Source organism: Schistocerca gregaria, chromosome X, assembly GCF_023897955.1.
Source record: "Schistocerca gregaria isolate iqSchGreg1 chromosome X, iqSchGreg1.2, whole genome shotgun sequence".
Lineage (NCBI taxonomy): Eukaryota > Metazoa > Arthropoda > Insecta > Orthoptera > Acrididae > Schistocerca > Schistocerca gregaria.
This window is the reverse complement of record NC_064931.1, coordinates 689163756-689186536: the sequence shown is the minus strand read 5'-3', so window position 1 is coordinate 689186536 and position 22781 is coordinate 689163756. Positions and strand designations below refer to the sequence as shown.

The 22781-nt window shown below is 38.9% G+C and overlaps 1 protein-coding gene across 1 annotated transcript in view; it reads left to right on the top strand.

Moving 5' to 3' along the window:
* Window positions 1–6339, top strand: part of LOC126298622 (calcyclin-binding protein) — a 60843-nt gene extending 54504 nt beyond the window's left edge. Inside the window, exons 4-5 of the mRNA XM_049990026.1 lie at window positions 3567–3676; window positions 3755–6339. Coding sequence (XP_049845983.1) covers window positions 3567–3676; window positions 3755–3987 — 343 coding nt within the window. The 3' untranslated portion in view covers window positions 3988–6339. The remainder of the gene's footprint in view (window positions 1–3566; window positions 3677–3754) is intronic.
* Window positions 6340–22781: the final 16442 nt, after the last annotated feature.

Here is a 22781-nt window from a genome sequence, read left to right as displayed (position 1 = left end):
TTTCAAACACGTACCCGACTCATACAATAAGAGTTGCTGGTGACTTTAATTTACCCTCGATATGTTGGCGAAAATTCATGTTCAATTCCAGAGGCATGCATGAAATATCATCCGAAATTGAGCTAAATGCATTCTCTGAAAATTATTTCGAGCAGTTAGTTCACGAGTCCATGCGAATAGTAAATGGTTGTGAAAACACACTTGACATCTTAGCAACAAATAATCCTGAGTTAATAGCGAGTGTTAAAAATGATACAGGGATTAGTGAACACAGGATTGTTATAGCAAGATTGAATATTGTAATCCCCAAATCCTCCAAAAATAAACAAAAAATATACATTTTCAAAACAGCAGATCAAAATTCCTGTTACGCGTTCCTGAGACACTATCTCCACTGATTCAGAATTAATAATATAAATGTAGACTAAATGTTTCTTGAATTCAAAGAAATAGTATTGGCAGCAATTGAGAGATTCATATCAAATAAATTAATAAACGACGGAGCTGATCGTCCTTGGTACACAAAACGGGTTAGGACACTGTTGCAGAAACAATGAAACAAACATGCCAAATTTAAACAGACGCAAAATCCCCAAGACTGGCGATCTTTTACGGAAGCTCGAAATTTAGCATGGACTTAAATACGAAATGATTATAACAGTTTCCGCAACGAAACTCTCATAACCTGGCAGTATGTTAGCGGCAAGAAACAATCATTTCCTTCTCATCGTGATAGCAATAGAGATACTATCGAAGACAGTGCTGCCAAAGCAGATTTACTAAACACAGCCTTCGTACCTTCACGAAAGACGACGAAGTAAATATTCCAGAATTCTAATTGAGTAACTTAGAAGTAAATATCATCAGAGTAGTGAAGCAACTTAAATCACTTATTAAAAGCAAGTCTTCTGGCCCAGACTGTATGCTAATTAGGTTCCTTTTGGAGTATGCGGATCCATTAGCTCCATACTTAGGTCATATACAACCATTCGCGTGACGAGAGATCCATACTCAGACTGGAGAGTTGCACAGGTCTCACCAATATTCAAGAAAAGTAGTACGAGTAATCCACTAAATTACTGGCCCAAATCATTGACATCGATATGCAGCAGGATTTTGGAACATATATTGTTTTCAAACATTATGAATTACCTCGAAGAAAACTGTCTATTGACACACAGTCAACATGGGTTTAGAAAACATCGTTACTATGAAACACAACTAACTCTTTATTCACGTGAAATGTTAAGTGCTATTGACAACGAATTTCAGATAGATTCCATATTTCTGGATTTCCAGAAGGCTTTTGACAAGATACGACACAAGCGGCTTGTGGTGAAATTGCGTGCTTATAGAATACCTTCTCAGTTATTTGAGTGGATTTGTGATTTCCTGTCAGAGGTCACAGTTCGTAGTAATTGATGGAAAGTCATGGAGTAAAACAGAAGTGATTTCTGACGTTCCCCAACGTAGTGTTATAGGCCCCTTGCTATACAAATGATTTGGAAGGCAATCTGAGCAGCTGTCTTATGTTGTTTGCAGATGACGCTGTTGTTTATCAACTAATAAAGTCATCAGAAGATAAAAACAAATTGCAAAAAGATTAAGAAAAGATATCTGGATGGTGCGAATATTGGCAGTTGACCCTAAATAACAAAAAGTGTGAGGTCATCCACATGAGTGCTAAAAGGAATTCGGCTACTCAATAAATCAAATCTAAAGGCCATAAATTCAACTAAATACCTAGGTATTACAATTACGAACAACTTCAATTGGAAGGAACACACAGAAAATGTTGTGGGAAAGCTAACCAAAGACTGCATTTTATTGGCAGGACACTTAGAAAATATAACAGATCTACTAAGGAGACTGTCTACACTAAACTTGTCAGTCCTCTTTTACAATACTGCTGTGCGGTGTAGGGTCCTTCCCAGATAGGACTGGCGAAGTACATCGAAAAAGTTCAATGAACGGCAGCACGTTTTGTATTATCGCAAAATATGGGGGAGAGTGTCACAGAAATGATACAGGATTTGGGCTGGACATCATCAAAAGAAAGGCATTTTTCGTTGTGATGGAATCTTCTCACGAAATTTCAATTACCATCTTTGTCCTCGGAACACGAAAATATTCTGACTCCAACCTACATAGGGTGAAACGATCACCACGATAGAATAAGGGAAATACCTTGTACGGGAAGATACAAGTGTTCTTTCTTTCTGCGTGCTATACGAGATTACAATAATAGAGAATTGCGAAGGTGGTTCGATGAACCCTCTGCCAGGCACTTGAATATGGTTTGCAGAGTATCTGTGTAGGTTTAGATGTTTCGCTTTAGTATTCTAATACATGAACAGCTCTGAATTTTCATGTGCAATACACTTCATAAAGCATTAGTTTTTGGTTAAGAATCTTACACAGTTTCTGAAGGACAAGATTTTTCACTAAGACTGTTACCTTCATTTAAATAGGAGCATAATTGTTTGTATACGTTGTCCATATACATACGAGAACTTGTATTGCACACACATTTAAATACAATAAAACTTTGTGGCTTGAAATAATTTCATTCTATTTTTTCTTTTTCCACAAAATGGTCAATTTTTTTTTTTTTAAGAAGAGCACTATAGTGTTTCATAGCATTTAGGAAAAATTGTCAACTATGCCCTCAGTTCGTTAATTGTTTGAAAGCACTAGAAAAACAAAATTTTGTATTCAAAGACTTTGTATTGGTAATTTACAACGTGCAAGTTTCCAGGTTTATCCTACAATTACTACTGGAGATATAAAAATCAAAATGTCACGTTTTTTTGAGCTCTACAGTTTTCGATAAAATACGTAACCTAATAACAGAATAATAAATAGTTCTGCACAGCAATTAGTGCAAAGAACATTAAAGTTGTGAAGAAAGAAGTTTGTACTGTGAAAATTTGCAAGTGTTTTTATAAGTGAGGTTATACTCTGACCTCAAGTGTGTGACCAGATGAGGAAATGCGTACGCCCACCAAAAACTCTAACAAATGTAAGTAATAATTTACTTAAATCAAAAGATGTGAACTGTCTTGTCTTCAAATATCACATACAAAAACAAAACTGTAGCATTAAAGGTTCCACTGAAAACACACACACACACACACACACACACACACACACACACACACACACACACACACACACACACACACAGAGAGAGAGAGAGAGAGAGAGAGAGAGAGAGAGAGAGAGAGAGAGAAGGGGGGATAAAGTGATAAGTCATGAAATAAGTGAACTACTTAACCATGGAACAGAAGGAAGGGGAAGACAAATTAAGGTCATGAATCTCTTTTCTATCTCTTCGCATTATATTATTACATGTTAGGTCTAGAGGTAGGAGGAAATAGGGGAGTCCATTTGTTTGTTTGTTTCATTTTTTTGTAATACTTATCCCATGTGGTAGTAAAAACCAATATTCAATGGTTTCTAATGACAGTCTGCATACATTGACCATAAACCATAATTTTTGTGTGTAAAATGATATTGTGTTACATAAATATGTTTACAGGTCATAAAATATTTTTTGTTTATAGGTCTTTCAGTCTTAAGGTCAGTGGGCTTGATGGCAAAAATTATATACTGAATATATGCAACTTGTTAGAGAAGATAATTGTTGCAAAGTGTTACTGGAAAAAGAAGGGTGGTAAGTATTTTATTATATACTGTTTCATTAGAAATAAAATTTTGTTCACTTACTTTACTTCTTTCCACTTTTTTTCAGATACTTTGATTGTTTTCTTGGCCAAAAAGTCTCCAGGGGCAAACTGGTCCCATATGACATCAGTAGAGAAGAAAGCAAGTGAGCCGAAGGTTCCAAAACTAAACCATTCTGATGACCCAAGTGCTGGGCTGATGGATATGATGAAACAGATGTATCAAGAAGGCGATGATGAGATGAAGAGAACCATTGCCAAAGCCTGGGCAGAATCTCGTGACAAACAGTTTCCTCATTAAGTCACAGCTGTTGCAAACTCTTAAATAAGTATCAGTTTTGTTAAAGCTGTTCTCTGAACATCATGTTCAGAACCTAAGGACAGATAATACAAATTTTTGTGCATTGCAGTGTTGTGCCAGTAGAAAGATTGGGATCAGTCATTCAACTGAGAATAAATTGATACTTCATGACTAAACTGATTTTATGTGCAGTCTTTGACAAAACCACAATGAATCAGAATTGGTAATAGACTGCAGCACAAGGAATCAGTTATTTGTGATCGTGTCCTGTATCTTATGTTTGTAGTTGAAAGTTGTCATATGTATGTGTGTATTATGTTAAATGTTGTATTTGAATATATAGCATGGTTTTGTCAGATTGTTTCAGCTATGTTGTGTTCAATAATGATTTTTCAGTATTCACACAGTGGAAATAATGAACTTCCGCTAAATTAGTGAGAAGAGGCAACACGATTGTTAAATTGAATTAGTTCTTCTCGTTAAGTTGTCCAAAGCGATGCAGTTAAAAAAAATATTTGTAGGGTTCTGTAGTTATGCATGGAATAAACTTCAACTCTGATAGCAATTTTGGAGGTTGTTCAGAGATATTTTCAGTCTTTTGGTATGAAGGACCCACAGTATCCAGTTGCTCATCTGAGAGTAAAAATTTAATTACCATTTATTTGTACTGTTAATGTAAAACTATCATGGGGGGGGGGGGGGGGGGGGGAGAGAGAGAGAGAGAGAGAGAGAGGGGGGGGGGGGATGCAAGCATAAAGGGAGTGTGTTAAATGGGTACTACTATTAACAAGTAAGTAAGTAAATTGAACAAGCTTTTTTTCAAAGCAAGGCACACAGCATATAAGTAAACATTGACGCTGTTATGCAGAATAGTAAAACCCCGCTTTTACCCTTTTCGAGGGACCTTAAAAAATTGTTTAAAATGCAGGAAAATGTAAAATGTGGGGAAATAATGTTTTAAGCCGTAAAAGTTACGTATAGGATACCCCGTTGCAATTTTGCACTTTATGTATGTGCACATAATAGGCATCAAAATACTTTAGTCTGGGAATTTATGTAATAATAAATAAGGTTTATTAGTTAATAAAAACTCCTGTTATAACAGGAACTGATAACTGGGAAGAAAAAAATTTGATTCAATTTCATACGTCATAATCAGTGTTTCTGAATGCCTGCAGCTTTCATTACTTAACCTAGTTAGTCCCATCAGCCACCACGCAGAGTAGAGTTTGGCAGTGGCAGGATATACGGCACAAATTGTTTTAACGTTTACGTGCTTAACAGTTAAAATTTGCTAAGTAGAGCATCCTGGTGTCAAGAAACGTAACCACATAATGAAAAAACTTCCTGGCAGCAAGTGCTCTACCAACTGAGATGCCCATGCACGACTCGTGCCCCATCCTCACAGCTTTACTGCAGTGTGAAAATCTCATTCTGGTAATCACATAATGTTTGGGAACACTACTTGACTGCCAACATCATTTTACGTCAGTTTTTTCTCCACGAACGTTTTTTATAAAGTGTAAATCATTGGGAAAATATAAATATGTTGACACACAATTGGTGTGAATTAACATTGTGGACTTACAGAATTTGATGGGAGCAATAAAAAACTGTTATGAACAGCAGGAAACCATTAATTCCGGGAACGTAAAAGCGGGGTTACACTTTTTTGAGCCCAATGCAGATACAAAGATAAATACAGGTACAAAATAAAAAAATGCAAATACTTCATGATGAACTGCTGGGAGACTACTGGTCTTGTATACCAAATTACTCTAAGTATTTCTCAGATAGCTGAAACATTTTGTTGGACCCTGCATACAGTGTCTGCACATAGTAGTAAGTACCCAAAAACAGGAAAAAGTTGCTTCTCAAATCGGAATGCGTGGTTTACATATTATAAAACATTTTGTGTGATTGGCACAATGCTTATGTAAATTGATTCTTTTTATGCGAGAGTATATTTTGATAGAAGTGAAGCATTTATTCTTTATGACATAACTACCACTTTCCTATTTTTAGTAGGTTTCATTATGACTGCTGACATACCACTGGGTGAATTTCCTCATAGTACTGTGTTTTCTTCTTGTGCTTGTTTTTTTTTTTTTGTAAACATTTAAAGGATCAGCTGAATTGTACATGTATTTACAGTAATTTACCATTTTTTTAAAAATTTACCTTATCAAAAACTGTTAATGAAATATGCTGTAATATGATACTACTCTGCAGTTGAAACATAAGATAGTCCAAAAACTTGTAGATTAAATTAATTCTTAAATTTAGTGTTCACATATAATCATTAGTAGTCTATCATGTATTGAACTGTTGGAAATAAACTGATAATTGTAATTGTTTCTTGTATCTTGGGAGAAAGAACGGTATCAACATGGTAGTCACTCACAGCAATAGTGTGTAAGCATTCTATATAAATCTGTTGAGAATTTATCTGGATCATTATGTTAATGTTTTAAACATGTGTGGAGTTAATTTGTAGTTAAATATGTTTATAAGCTGTTAGAAATACGTTGAGTTGTCTTACTTTCTGCCTTCAAATTATGTTATATGAGATGTGGAAAGATAACCATGCAATGTGTAGCAGAGGCCCAGGGTAGAGATGGGTGTCGGACACTACCTACCAGTGATGAGGCCAGGGAAATTCCATGACAGAAGGTGGACCCTCCTGCATGTGTCATTCAGCGGAGCTGGTGTTGGGTTGGAGATGGGAAGGAGATCCAGACGGTAAGGGTTGTGAAACGTTGAAGTTAGGCTTCTTCATAATGCCTTCTGTTCTGTCATCTGACAGCATTATTAGGGTCTAGCCGATAAAGTTGAAGGAATATGTGACACAGTGTCACAAGTCCCGGTAGTATGAGGGCTATTGAGAAAGTAGGGAACATTTCTGTCTGACATAGCCAGGCGCGCACCGCTTGCTTATATTTTGGTATGTGTGTGCTCAGCAGCTCAGTCGGCATCCATCCGTGACAGTGGGAACGTCACTGCGTGTCTGGTTAGTTCGACATTAGAATTTGAAATGTGCGGTGCAATCGAAAAGCCCACCAGTTGTGAAGTGTGGTCTGCGATTTGGTTTTTGTTGGCAATAAACCTATAAAAATTTATTGTGAACTGTGCAAAGTGTATGGTAACAATGTAATGAGTCAATGTTCTGTCTGGTGCATATGGCTTAAAAATGGCCTAACCAATGTTCATGACAAAGAGAAGAGTGGATGCCCGAGCGTTGTGACTGACGATCTTGTCGCTAAAGTTGCTGAAAAGATTCATGAAAAGCGTCGCTTCACAATAACAGAGCTTTTGCTTACTTTTCCACAGGTTTCACAGACTTTGTTGTTCCAAATTGTCACTCAAAAGCTAGGCTACCACAAATTTTGTGCACAACTGGTGCCCACAATGCTTACAGAGCACCATAAAGAATTGGGAATGGGGCAACGTTGACATTTCTGGAGGCCTGTCACAAATATGGCAATTCATTACTGGATTGAAATCATAACTGGTGAAAAGATTTGGGTGAAACAAGTCAATTGAGAGACAAAATTACAGTCCATGGAGTGGGGGCACACAAGTCCCCCCCCCCCCCCATCCCCCAGGGGGGGGGGGGAGAAAAAAAAAAAAACAAGAAAATGTTTTCAAACCTTGTCAGCAAGGAAGCTGACAACAACAGTGTTTTGGGATAGACAAGGTGTGCTTCTTATTGATTTTCTCAAACATGGAGCAACCATAAATTCTGCCCAGTACTGTCAAACTTTGCACAGCCTTAAGAGCACAGGCCGGAGTGGCAGAGTGGTTCTAAGGGCTACAGTCTGGAACCGCGTGACCGCTATGGTCGCAGGTTCAAATCCTGCCTTGGGCATGGATGTGTGTGATGTCCTTAGGTTAGTTAGGTTTAAGTAGTTCTAAGTTCTAGGGGACTGATGACCTCAGAAGTTAAGTCCCATAGTGCTCAGAGCTATTTGAACCTTAGAAGAGCAGTTCAAAACAAACGCCCAGGAAAGCTGACATCAAAAATTTTGTTTTTGCATGACAATGCCCAATCTCACGTGGCAAATTGCACTAAAGAATTCCTTGATTCATTCAAATGGGAAATTTTCCCTCATCTGTCCTAAAGCCCTGATCTTGCACCAAGCAACTTACACTTGTTTCCCAAGATGAAGAACTGGCTTGCACCACAGCACTTTGATGATGATGCGGAACTCCAGGTGGACGAGACTCACTGGCTGAAATCTCAGGCGCCAGAATTTTACAACGAAGGTCTTTCAATGCTTGTCCACCGCTATAAGTGCCTCAGTGTGTTTGGTGACAAGTGGTAAAGTAGTATGTCAGTCACTCTTTCAGATCTACATAATATAATGTATTTCTTGTACTTAGTTTTTTTTAATGCCAAAACATTCCCTACTTTCGGAGTAGCCCTTGTATTTTTGTCCAGTCTACCTACCACTCTCACATTGAGTGGCGAGCCTTCAGTGTGAATGTTTTTATGATACCCTCTTGCATACACCTGTGAGGGCCTGTTCATGCACATTGCATCAACTACTGGCATTATTTTATTGTTACCACCATCTCTCATTGTTCTGAGTTACATAACACCAAAACTTTACTTAACAATTTAAGTATGTGGTGGTGTAATTGGCATGTAAATGCTGGGGTAAATTATTAACCTTAGTTGTTGAACATATTGCCATTGTGCAAATGGTTATTCAAGCTTTTAGGTCTCAGTGACCTGTTTGTTGAGACTGATGTTAGGGTTTTTTTGCAAAAACTGTAAGTGTTATAGTGGAAGGAAGAGTCCTGCAGCAGTTACTAGTATCTTACAGTATACACATTGGCGAACATTTTGTGTAGTGGTAAGCAAAATGACAAATTAACCACTTACTTGTAAGTATAATAAATACAGGGTGACAATTTGTGAACTACATGAAATAAAATCGTCATAACTTCTGAATGGTTTGTGTTAGGATGTTCAACGCTGCATGATTGGTCATGGGGGCATGATGGGAATTTGTATGCGTATTGTTGTTTGGTTTAGTGATGAAGCCGACTTTTATTTGGATGGATTCATCAATAAGCAAATTAGGCGCATTTGTGGGACTGAGAATCCACATTTCGCGATAAAGCAGTCTCTTCACTCTCAATGGGTGACTGTGTGTTGTGCAATGTCCAGTCACAGAATAATTGGTGTGGTATTGCTTGATGGCATGGCGACTACCGAACGGCATGTGAAGTTTTTGGAAGATGATTTCATCCCCATTATCCAAAGTGACCCAGATTTTAACAAGAAGTGGTTGATGCAAGATGAAGCTTGACCCACATCAAAGTGAGTGTGTTTCGTGTCCTGGAGGAGCACTTTGGGGACCGCATTGTGGCTGTGAAGTACCCAGAAGGCCATTGGCATGGGCCTCGATTGGCTGCCATATTTTCCGGATCTGAACGCATGCGAGTGCTTTTTGTGGGGCTATATTAAAGACAAGGTGTACAACAATAACCCCACAATCATTGCTGAGCTGAAAACAGTCGTTCCGGATGTTATAGGTTGCATCAATGTTCAGACACTTCATCAGGTCATGCAGAATTTCGGTATTTGTATGTGCCACATTGTCAGCAATGATGGCAGGCATATTGAACATCACATAACCTAAATCTAAATATCTGTAGTGATGTTTATATGTTCAATAAAGTGTGTGCATGCTGTAGTTAGTAACTATTTATGTTTTTTCATATAGTTCAGTAATTGTCACCCTGTACATCCAGTAATTGCAATGGTCCGCTAGGATTTCCCCACAGACATAAATATTACAAAAATAAATGTATATCACTTTATTATTACATATATGGATGTGGAGAGCCCCTAGCAGACCAAATACTGGACATAATATATCATATCTGTACTCAAGATGGGAAAGAGGTACAGTTTTCCTTCCATTGTTAAAAATAGTTTAGATGTGCCAGCTGTGTTTTTATACATCAATGAATGCCATAAAATGCACCCAATGTAAATTGCACAGCGACTACATTTTTCACTGCAAACTTTTGAAAACGTGTGCAGTGTTGTACTTTACTTCGAAGTATCACAATAGCTGTGGGCAATAATCAAAAGGAAAGTCAATTCATTGTCAAGCTGTGATGTGTGGCTATAAAATGGGGGAAAAAAACTTTATCCTGAAATTCGAATAAACAGACAAATTCAAAGCCGCGTTGGTGCGCGTACTTTTATTTGGTATATGAATATTTGGTGTTTTCAGTTCAAAACCGTGGAAGGGGGCATATATGGTAATATTTAAGAGAATGTATGCTTTTTTACCCTTTTTGGTGAGTGTAAAATTTGAGGAGTCAGACTGCAATTAGGAGAAAAATTTCCTTTGCATAGTTAAGATACAACCATACTAAACTTTCAGCAGAATTGTTGTTGGTTTCCAGTTAGTCATTTTGTCCTCATAATGGTGGGCATAGATTACTGCAGTCCACTTAATGGTGATCCATATTAGCAGTATGAAAAGTGTAAATGCAAGCTCTGTTCTTGCCTTTCACAGCTGTGATGTTTTCATGCACATAAATCTACATAAAACGCTAATATCACGTCTTCAATTTATTTGCTTTTGCTTTTGTGTGCTATGTTGCCAGACCTGTGAACAATGTTTCCACTGATGAGGTTAAGAGGGTAGAAGGGTGGAGACAGATGGGAAGTGGTAGCAAGGAACAGGGGCCACAGAAACAGAGCAGTATCTGACAGTTTTGTTATTGGCACAAACAGATTCACCTTGCTACCTCACTTAAATATGGAAGAGGCTCAGGTAGATGCTAGTTTAGTAAGTACTCAACAGGTTTTCACCATAAAACTAGCTGCCTCAAAAAAAAGTAGAAAATAGGAGGAAAGTTCTGTTGTTTGGTAGTAGGCATGGAAGATGTCGCAGGAAAAATTTGGTGACAAGTACCAGGTCACAAGTTTTTTCGAGCCCAGTGCATGTTTTAGCCAAGTTATAGAGGGTGGTGGATCATTGAGCAAGGCCTTAACAAAGCTGGGTCATGGTGTGGTAGTGGGTGGAGCAGGAAACAGTATTGATAGAGATCAGAGCTACACTACAATATTGAGTGTGACATGGTAAAAAAAAAAAAAGCAATGAACCATACGAGTGCTGACTTGGTGCCTGCTTCCATGCAGTGTTTGGCTCAAATTGTGCAGCTTCGTGAGCAGGGTCAATAGAGCTAGATAAGCTTCCTTGGGTGACTGTCATGCATAGGTTTGATTCTTGTTGATGATATCAGTAGGTGGGACTTTGCAAGATGTGGCCTGCATCTCAATAGGAAAGGATAAATTGGCTAGCAAAGTCTTTAAGGAAGCTCATGGGAATACCTACTTTGTAGGCTAAGATCAGTGTCCAGTCATAAAACATTGAATGAAATTAAGCTTAATGAGAAGTGCAAACAGGCAGGTACTACAGATTTTAAAATATCATAAGATCATCATAAAAGTACAGTGAAAAATATGTTTGTATATTGCTTCAGAATATCAGGGTATTAAAATACACAGAAGATAAGCTTTTGGTTTGTTCAGAAGATTTAGGAACTGAGGGCAGAATAGGTGTACTACACCTGTCTCAACATTATATAGTGACAGATAAGGAAAAGGTATGTATCTGGATATAATCTTTCAGCACACATAAGTAGACAGGCACCATGGAGAGGGCTGGAGTTGCCATATATGTTAATAATCATAGTGTGAAAAATGTAGAAACCAAAAATTTTCGTGATGAGCAACATGTAGAAGCATTATGTGTGTGAGCTCAAACTAAGTATATTTCTTTAATTGTTGTGTATAGGTCCCCATTGGGAAATTTTGAGACGTTTTTGAAAAGCCCAGAGTCTTTGTTGTGCTATTAGTCAGACGGGGAGAAGCAAATTATTGTTAGCGAGGATTTTAGAGTTGATTTTCTGAACGTCTAATAGAAAGCTTGACCTTAACATAGTACTTGGTTCTTTCAATTTGACATTAGTTACCAATTTTCCCATTTGGTTGGTACAGGAAAGCAGCACACTGATGTCTTTATAGACCAAAATAAATTTAATCAAATAAAAAGTCTCCTGTTAAGAATGGCCTGTGTGATTGTGATGTACAGTTACAGTATATGACATAGCTCCATACTGTAGTACAAAACAGTCTTTCAGAATAGTGCTTTCAGTTAATGATTTAACAATAGTAAATTTTAGGGAAAGCTAGCAACAGTCGGACTGGGATGAGGTGCACAGGGAACCTGATGTTAATTTAATTTTTAACCAATTTCATGATACCTTTGTGAGTATATTTTAAAACTGTTTCCCTTAGAAAATATTGAAACACAATTCTAAGAAACTGTGTAAACAACTAAAAGGATAAAAATGTCTTGTAAACAGAAAAGGTAAGTGTATCGTATAGCTAGGAGTAGTAATGAGCCAGGAACTATGGAACATTATAAAAACTACTGCAGCTATTAAGAAATCTAGAAATAAGTGCATTATGTCAGAGATCAGCACCTGTGATGATAGATTAAAATAATTCGAAATATTGTTGAAAGGGAAACAGGGCAACCAAGAGCACAGGAAGACTATTTCTATCAAACTCTATAAAAAGTGTAACAAAAAGTCAGAAGTAGAAAATACTTTTATCATTTTTAAGTGTTGTAGAGAAAATAGGATCCATCTGTTAATTAGAAAATGTAAGGCAGTACATGTAAGAGGCAATACCTACGCAATTTGATAAAACTGAAAATGTACCCACCTCTCCTACCAAAATTAAAACAATAATAAATTCACCCAAAAGTAAAGCTCACATGAAATTGATGGCATTTCCAGCAAAGTACTAAAAGCTTATTCCCAATAGATAAGTAGGATTCTCAGCCACATATGTAGTAGCACACGGTAATAGCATTTTTCCAAGTAGACTGAAATCTGCTATTGTTAAACCACTGCATAAAAAGGGGGATAGGTCTGATGCTAACAACCACCACCCAATCTCATTTCTGACAGCTTTATCCAAAATTCTTGAAAAGGTAATGTATTCAAGAGTAGCATCACTTACTTGTAAAAATTAAATGCTAACAAAATGTCAGTTTGATTTTCAGAGAGGCTTTTCAGCAGTAAACAGTAAATATTTAATCACTGATCAAATACTAATTGCTTTGAATAATTGAATATAACCTATTTGGATATATTGTGATCTGTAAGGCTTTCACCTGTGTGAACTACAAAATTCTTCTAGATAAGCTTAAGTATTCTGGTTTGAGTGGGACGATTCAAAAATGGTTTGTCATGATTAACTGGAAGAATGCAAAAGTTTGCAACTAACAGTACAGATAGTCCGCAAAAATCAGTGGAGCCCGGAAAGTGGAGAGGTATCAAGAATGGTGTCCCACAGGGTTCAGTCTTGGGTCCCATATTGTTCTTAATATGCATTAATGACTTGCACTATATTCATGAATGTGCAAGGCTAGTTCTCTTTTGTTGATGATTACAAATATAGTAATCACACCCAACAAACAAGGATTGGTTGAGGAGATGGTAAATAATCTAATAAATTAATGGTTCTCTGTAAATGGACTCACTAAATTTTGAGAAACCACGTTATGTAAAACTCTGTACAGTAAATGACATGACAACACCATTGCTAACTATAGAATTTGAACAGACGTTTGTTGCTAAAGCAGAATATTCAAAATTTCTGCTTGTGTGCATCAATCAGAAATTGAATTCGAAGAAACACTTTGATCTGCTGAAACGTTTAGGTTCAGCTACTTACGCTATGAGGGGTATTGCAAATTTTGGCGAAAACATATCGGTACATTAGCCTATTATGACTGTTTTCATTCACTGCTTGCATGTGGCATCATAGTTTGGGGTAAATCATCATTAAGAGAGAAATTACTCATTGCACAAAAGTGTGTAATCATCACAAAGCTGGGCCCACCCAAGATAGACACAGAACACCTTGTGTTCCTGCTGCTAATAAGGCAAGTACACCGTTCGTTCATTATATATTTTTACAGGCTTCAAACGGGAGAGTCTACAGTAATGGATAGGAACTGCCGCGCTGTGTACAGATGCAAGCTGAGTTGATGACCCTTCATTCACAGCTCGAGGCGGCGTTGGCTTCCGTCACACAGCTTGAAGCTGCTGTCAAGGGGTATCACTGTGGGAGGTCGGATGTGGGGATACGAGGGATGTCGAACATGTCTCCTGATCGGTCCACTTCTGTGGCCGGCGCAGATACTGCCTGCACTGAGGTTGACTCCTCACCTGTGGTCAAGTGGCAGATCATTCCAAAATCGGGCATCGGATCCGATGGGCTGATTGTAGGACCTCTCTGGTTTGTTTCACGAATAGGTTTCGAGTATTACCTGTGGCTGATAATGTCTCTAAGCTGGATGCAGTTGTCCACCTTGTTCCAGAGGTAGCTTCTCTGCCTACAAGATCTGAGGATTCACGGAGGGTGGGTTTGCTGGCAGTTGGCAGCTCCAACGTTAGGTGTGTAATGGGGCCACTTAGGAACATGGCTGCCAATGAGGTAAAGGAAGCCAGTGTGCACTTCATGTGCATACTGGGGGTCATCATTCCAGATACGGAAGGGTGCATCTTGATGCAATGAAGAGTACAGGGTGCAGCCAACTGCAGGTTGTGATGCGTGTCGCTTTGGATCGGAGGAGATTCTCTTTTTTCAGGCAGCTAGTGGAAATGGTAAAGACTATCAGTCTCACTTCCGAGATGAAGGCGGAGCTCACCATTTGCAGCATTGTCAATAGAACCAACTGTGGTCCTTCGGTGCAGAGTTGAATGGAGGGTCTGAATCAAAGGCTCAGATGGTTCTGTGACCGTGCAGTCTGCAGATTCCCTGACTTAGGCCATCGAGTGGTGGGTTTCTGGGTACCACTTAATAGGTCAGGAGTCCACTACACACAGGAGGCGGGGGCTGTGTGGAAGGGACTGGGCGGTTTTTTTTTAGGTTAGAGGGCTCCCAAGGAACGACAGAAAGGGCGTCCATCTAAAAGGGGGCAGGCAAAACACAGTAAGGTAGTTGCAGAAATGATCGGTATTGTAGTTATAATTTGTCGTAGCTGTGTTGGTAAAGAGTCAGAGCTCCAAGCCATAATAGGAAGAACTGAAGCTCAAATAATTATAGGTACAGAAAGCTGGCTAAAGCCGGAAATAAGTTCAGCCATAATTCTTTCAAACGATCTAACAGTGTTGAGAAAGGATAGATTAAATACAGTTGGTGGTGGAATATTTATTGCTGTCAGAAGTAGTTATCCTGGTAGTGAAATTGAAGTAGATAGTACATGCGAAATAGTATGGGTAGAGGTTATACTTGACAATCGGACTAAACTATTAATTGGATCGTTTTACCGACCCCCTGACTAAGACGATGTAGTTGCTGAACAGTTCAAAGAAAAGTGGAGTTTCATTTCAAATAGGTACCCGACTCATACACTTATAGTCTGTGGTTACTTCAGTCTACCCTCGATATAACGGGAAAACTATACATTTAAAGCCGGTAGCAGGCATAAAATAATTAGTGAATACCATTACGAATACAGGGATTAGACACAAGGCAGTTAGTATTTAGCCTAGCACTAACACCTACAAGCATCAAAAAGAAACAAAGTATATCTATTTGAAAAATGCTGATAAAAATGCTCTTAACGCCGTTTTAAGAGACAGTCTCCACTCCTTCCGATCTGATCGTGTAAGTATAGAAAAGTTGTGGAATGATTTAAAAGAGAGAGTATGACAGGAATTGAGAGAATATACGACATAAATTAATAAGTGACGGTAAGAAACGGGTCAGATCGCTGTTGCAGAAGCAGGGAGAAAAGCATGCCAAATTTAAAAGAACGCAAAATCCCTAACACTCGCAAAGTTTTGCAGAAGTTGGAAATGTAGCGCGTACTTCAATGCGAGATGCTTTTCATAATTTCCATAACAAATCTGCCTCGGAATCTGGCAGAAAACCCAGAGAGATTCTGGTCATACAGAAAGCACTCCTGAGGCAAGAAGCAGTCTATACCTTCACTGCGCAATAACGACGGTTCCGAAACTCCTTCGCCAAAGACGACGAAGTACATATTCCTGAATTCCAATCAAGAACAACTGCCAAGATGAGAAACATAGTAGATATCCTCGGTGTCGCAAAGCAGCTTAAATCACTTAATAAAGTCAAGGTCTCGGGTCCAGATCGTATTGCAGTCAGGTTCCTTTCAGAGTATGCTGATACAATAGCTCCATATTTACCAATTATACACAACAGCTCGCTCACAGTTCCGTACCTAAAAGACGGTCACACCAATACCCAAAAAGAGGAGTAAGAGTAATACGCTGAATTACAGGCCCATATCATTAACGTAGATATGCAGCAGGATTTTGGAACATATATTGTATTCGAACATTATAAATTACCTCGAAGAAAACTATTTATGGACACGTTGCACGATTCAGAAAACATCGTTCTTGTGAAACACAGCTAGCTCGTTATACTCGTGAAGTAATGCGTGCTATCGATGGGGAGTGTCAAATTGTTTCCATATTTTTAAATTTCCGGAAGGCTTTAGACACCGTTCCTCATAAGCGTCTTCTAACCAAACTGCGTGCGTATGGATTATCGTCCCAGTTGTGCGACCGGATTCGTGAATTCCTGTCAGAAAGGTCACAATTCGTAGTAATGGACGGAAAGTCATCGAGTAAAACAAAATTAATATCCGGCGTTCCCCAAGGAAGTGTTATAGGCTCTCTACTGTTCCTGATTTATATTAACGACATAGGAGACAATCTCAGTAGCCATCTTAGATTGTTTGCAGATGATGCTGTCATTTACCGTCTTGTAAAGTCCTCAAATGAACAAAACGAATTACAAAATGATTTAGATATCTGTATAGTGTGAAAAGTGGCAATTGACCCTGAATAAAATAAGTAGAATCGATTATGCGATAGGTCACACAAATCTGAAGGCTGTAAATTCAACTAAATACTTCGGGATTACAGTTACAAATAACCTGAATTGGAACGAGCTCACAGATAATGTTGTGGATAGAGCAAACCAAAGACAGCAATTCACAGGCAGAACACTTAGAAGGTGCAACAGGTCTACTAAAGAGAGTGCTTACACCACCTGCTGTGCCGTGTGGGATCCGCATGTGGTGGGATTGACGTCGAAGTAGTACAAAGAAGGGCAACTCCTTTTGTATTATCGCGAAATACAGTTACAAAATACTAATGCGAATTCTTTACAGACTATGGAAAAACTGGTTCAAGCTGACCTCGGGGAAAACGAGTTTGGATTCCGTAGAAATGTTGGAACACGTGAGGCAATACTGACCCTACGACTTATCTTAGAAGAAAGATTGGAATTCTCTTTCAAAATCTGAAGGTGGCAAGGGTAAAATACAGGGAGCGAAAGGCTATTTACAATTTGTACAAAAACCAGAGGGCAGTTGTAAGAATCGATAGGCACAAAAGGGAAGCAGTGGTTGGGAAGGGAGTGAGACAGGGTTGTAGCCTCTCCCCGATGCTATTCAATCTGTATACTGAGCAAGCAGTAAAGGAAACAAAATAAAAGTTCGGAGTAGGTATTAAAATCCATGGAGCAGAAATAAAAACTTTGACAGAATTACAATGTTATCGGTGAACCTCAGAGACAGCAAAAGACTTGGAAGAGCAGTTGAACGGAATGGACAGTGTCTTGAAAGGAGTGTATAAGATGAACATCAACAAAAGCCAAACGAGAATAATGGAATGTAGTCGAATTAAGTCGGGTGATGCTGAGGGAATTAGATTAGGAAATGAGACACTTAAAGTAGCAAAGGAGTTTTGCTATTAGGGGAGCAAAATAACTGATGGTCGAAGTAGAGAGGATATAAAATGTAGACTGGCAATGGCAAGGAAAGCGTTTCTGAAGAAGAGAAATAAGTTAACATCGAGTATTGATGTGTCAGGAAGTCGTTTCTGAAAGTATTTGTATGGAGTGTAGCCTTGTATGGAAGTGAAACGTGGACGATAAATAGTTTAGGCAAGAAGAGAATAGGAGCTATCGAAATGTGGTGCTACAGAAGAATGCTGAAGATTAGATGGGTAGATCACATAACTAATGAGGAGTTATTGAACAGAATTGCGGAGAAGAGGAGTTTGTGGCAAAACTTGACTAGAAGAAGGGATCGGTTGGTAGGGCATGTTCTGAGGCATCAAGGGATCCCCAATTTAGTACTGGAGGGGAGTGTGGAGGGTAAAAGTCGTAGAGGGAGGCCAAGAGATGAATACACTAAGCAGATTCAGAAGGATGTAGACTGCAGTAGTTAATGGGAGATGAAGAAGCTTGCACAGGACAGAGTAGCATGGAGAGCTGCATGAAACCAGTCTCAGGACTCAAGACCACAATAACAACAACAAGGGAGGTCGTGCCAAATGCGTTTTTCGTTGCGATGGGATCTTCTGATGAAATTTCACTCACCAGTTTTCTCCTCCGATTGCGAAAACATTGTGTTGGCACCGACCTACATAGTGAGAAATGATCATCACGATAAAATAAATGAGGGCTCGCACAGAGAAATTAAAGTGCTCCTTGTTCCCCGTGCGCCGTTCGGGAGTGGAATGGTAGAGACACAGCTTGAAGATGGTTCATTAAACCCTCTGCCAAGCACTTTATTGTGGATGGCAGAGTGATCACGTAGATGTAGATCACCTTGCTGACATTTATTTAAGGAACTGGGGATATTCACAGTACCTTTACAAGACACAGATTCACTTATGAAATTTATTGGTAGCAATCCATCCCTATTCAAAAATAGTAGCAAGGTGCATAGATACAACACTAAAAGAAAGGATGATCTTCACGTTTCTGGCTTAAATCTGAGTTTGGCACAGAAAGGGGTGAACTATGCTGGCACAAAAACCTATGTCCATTTGTGAAATAGCATTAAAAGACCTTGATGACGGCTCCTTCTACTCAATAGAGGAATTTTAAGGCATGAAATACCACAGTAAAAAGAAAAGTGTTGTGTGAAGAAAATGTTAATCTGACACGTCTCACATCATTACGAAATGTCCCAGTCACGGTGTATGGAACAAGTATTAATGTAATGTAACTTTAATTTTACACTGTTTACTTCGCGGCTAGCTATCACATAGGTAGCAATCGTGCTCCCATCCATTTTTGTGTATTCATGTGAAACAGTGCTCGTAATATAATTAGTTGCCACGTATTTGGGTGAAACCATGCGTCATTTACGGAGCTGTGAAAAGTCTGTGGTGATCAGTGCGCTTGCTTACCCAGAGGACGAAAAAGAACAGGTCGCGAGCAGTTACGTATCACAGTCAGTAAGGAGAACTTCTGAATGTCTGAGTATTATTGTGAAGGGAATTTAGAGAAGAGATGGGTCGTTCGCAAACAAATGGGTCCAAAGGAATGGTTCACCAAGGTGAACGGAATGAGCAAGGAAAGAATTCTAAGGAACGGTCTTTCATAGTTCACTTTGGTTGCGGCTTACTGTTCCTGCGAAAGGGGAACGGTCGGTCTCGTTCCAGCCTCGGTCCTATTCCCGTCTGTCTCGGTGTCGCTCGGCCGGACTCGTTCTTCGCGTGGCCACTCGACACAGTTCCACTCCTGACTGCTCACAGTTCAGTATCGAGTTGTTGTTAGTTTCGTTCGCTTTGCACGCCCATTCTAGATCTGTTGCAAACCTTTCTTGAAATCCGAACTTCTGGTTATTTTCGTACTCTATTCAGCGTCCACGACTGGTAATTAAAATGTATTTTATAATTACGTAAATTACATAAAAATTACATGGTATGTAATACATCTTTTCAGGTAACAAAACGGCGTATCAGCTTACTTGACTATTTCGATAAACAGCAGAAAAATGCTTGTAAAAAGGCAAGATTTTTTTGTCATTACACATGCAAAGGACGTCGACACAGCACACACACGAGTGGCCATTTTCGTCTTTTTTTGGTCCAAGGTAAAAGAGCATGTTCATTACTATGGAAGGCAGACCGACTTAAGACTGAGAGAAGCCCGCATTTCATAATCGAGTGTATGGTGTCACATTTTATAAAGCAAATATGATAACTCCTACAATATTTTCTTAGTGGTGCAGGGTGGCACACAAGTAATCGGCCCCAAGTATTAGACTCCTCATTGTCGTTTACCAATAGTCATCTATTGTTTCGAAATAGTTTGTATTAGCTTATTTATTTCCTTGCTGCCTAATTATTGAATGGTTATCTATTCTGCTCACAGCAGTCAACAACTCGTGCGTAATTGGCGAGCAGTCGGCACTCAAAGCCGTTTTTTCGTGCACCACCTTATATTATTTCCCTGCGATCAGCCACATAACGCTAAGTTAGCTAAACGAGATGTTTTGCAGAATTATGAACATTGCAAGTGTGTGAGAATTCTGTCATGAACAAAAACTCTGTACTCCAGGCGGGGGAGGGAGGGAAGTGCCCCCTCTTGGCGCCTTCCACCTTCAGACACCTATGCTACTAATTTTCAATATTTCACAAGAACCATATACCATGCACAATGAATGGTGAACGAATAAAAATGAACGGTTCCCAAGGATGAACGAATTTGCCCATATCTAATTTCGAGAGAGTATACATTATCACCAGAAAGAGAGTTCTGGCGTGCAACAGAAGTTTGTATTGGACAATTTTGCACAAAGTCATGAGAAAAATCTAATGGACGAGTGTACACAAGGAGTCATAGGAATAAATATCCATTACTTCTGCGTGGAAAATCGGTTTCCAACAGTGACAGCCATGTTTTAAAAGCTGAAGATTGAAGTGGAAGAGTTTCCTGATATGAGTGAAATAACCCTTTGTCGTGCTGTACGAAAATCGGGCTTCAGACACAAAAAGTTAAAGACACGTGTACTGATGACAAACAACCAAGTGGTGGCAGGAAAGAGTTCTTGGGTGCAAATAACACTTGCGCAACACTGGACGAACTATTTATTGCACTGAAGAGAGGTGGTGTGGTGTAAATCATTCCAGCAAGTGAAGTTGGCAGGAAGGAAAAACGGCTTATGCATAAAAAATTATGATTGTTACAGAGGAAGTGTTAAAGAGTGGAATGGCTGGAAAAGAGGACTACAATGTGCCATGTTGGGAATGAAGACGGGTTCCTGCAATATGCTGGCTTATGTTTTATTGGACGAAAAGAAGGTGCAGATTACCGTTCTGAAATAAATGACAGAGACTACTGAGATTGGTTTAGGAGTTTTCTCGAAAAATTACGAGACAATGATGCTATTGCTTTAGATCAGGCTCCGTATCACAGACGAAAAATCCAGTATTACGAAATCCATGTACGAATTTAAGAAAGGAGTCTATTATTGAACGGATGGAAAGCAAAAATAGAGCTTCCATCTAACACCACATCATACGAGGAATTTACTAAAGCTGGCCTGTTGGAATATGGGTGACCACACCTCAGGGTGCAGGAATAGCTTTTGGAAATTATATTGCGATCAGTGGAAAAGAAAATTAAATATATGTGGATGCCTGTGGTTCACTGCAAATTGAACGCCATTGAACCTATTTGGGCATTTGTCGAGAACAAGGAGGCAAGGGTGAACAAAAATCTTAAAATCAGTTATACGTTACAGTTGTGTCGTTCCCCCTCTAGAAAATTTTCCCCAATTGTCTGGAGGAATTCAAACTTAGAGTTCTGCATAAAGAGCCCACTGTCTTGACATAGCAATAAAACCGCTGTTGACCCAAGTAGACGACTGCAATAGCAGCAGTGAGACATCAGCCAGCAGTGAACGGGATTAAGAAGTTAATTTTGAGTTGCAATTCTTTACTACAAATTTTTTTCAGGCTAATCGACTTTCCATTTACTGTTGAATTGGTATATACTGATGTCCATGTATTGTGAGCTGCTTGCATATCGATGATTTATTTGCAATTTTCTATGTAATTTCCCTCCACTCGCAACAAAAACTGAACGTGGCAATGCTGTACTGGAACATAACTAAGAAGTTGTCATTCATTGAACAGGTGCTTATGACGCATCGAAACAGTGGCGGCGCGCTGGTGTGAGAACTGTACTCCACCACATCCTCTGATATAAAGCAGCTACTAACACAGTTGCCTTCCAAACCCTTTAACTAACCAACACGAGGAGTATTCATAGTGAAGACATACGACGAAAAAAAAATCCGCGCTTAACATCAGTACCTTCTGTGTCACAATAGGTATAACAGTAAGCTCAACCACAGAATCACAGCTTGGACATAGTGATAAAACGAGTTACCAGAAAATAACGAAAATCCGCCTATGAATGAGACAAGATTGTATCTTTAAACTGTGCTAAGGAAATGTTTCTCCTGAATAGTCTGGTTTTTATGCGTCCTGAGTGGTAACATTCCCTGGAAAAAGCTAGCAAAAGCACGGTCTCTCTTAAATATTAAGTATTACAACATGTCACCCCCATTTCGACTAAGATGTAATATTCGTACAGTAAATAAGAGTACACATGTCCACGATACCAGCAAGGTATATCATAACGAAGTTTGTAATGCTGTGTGACCAGAATATGAGCTTCAAGTCAGGGGTCAATCATTACAAAATGCACTCACCATGACCCAATCACTATCTGCCTACATCTTCTACACATAAACAGAATGAGGCTTAAATTTCTTGAAGTCTCCCAGCTGCACTGCTATAAATTTTGGGAATAATATAAACTCAATTGAAACTAATCAGTTCCTAACTGCAGTAAAAACAAAAATTATTAAAATTGTGAAAAATAATCTAAGAAT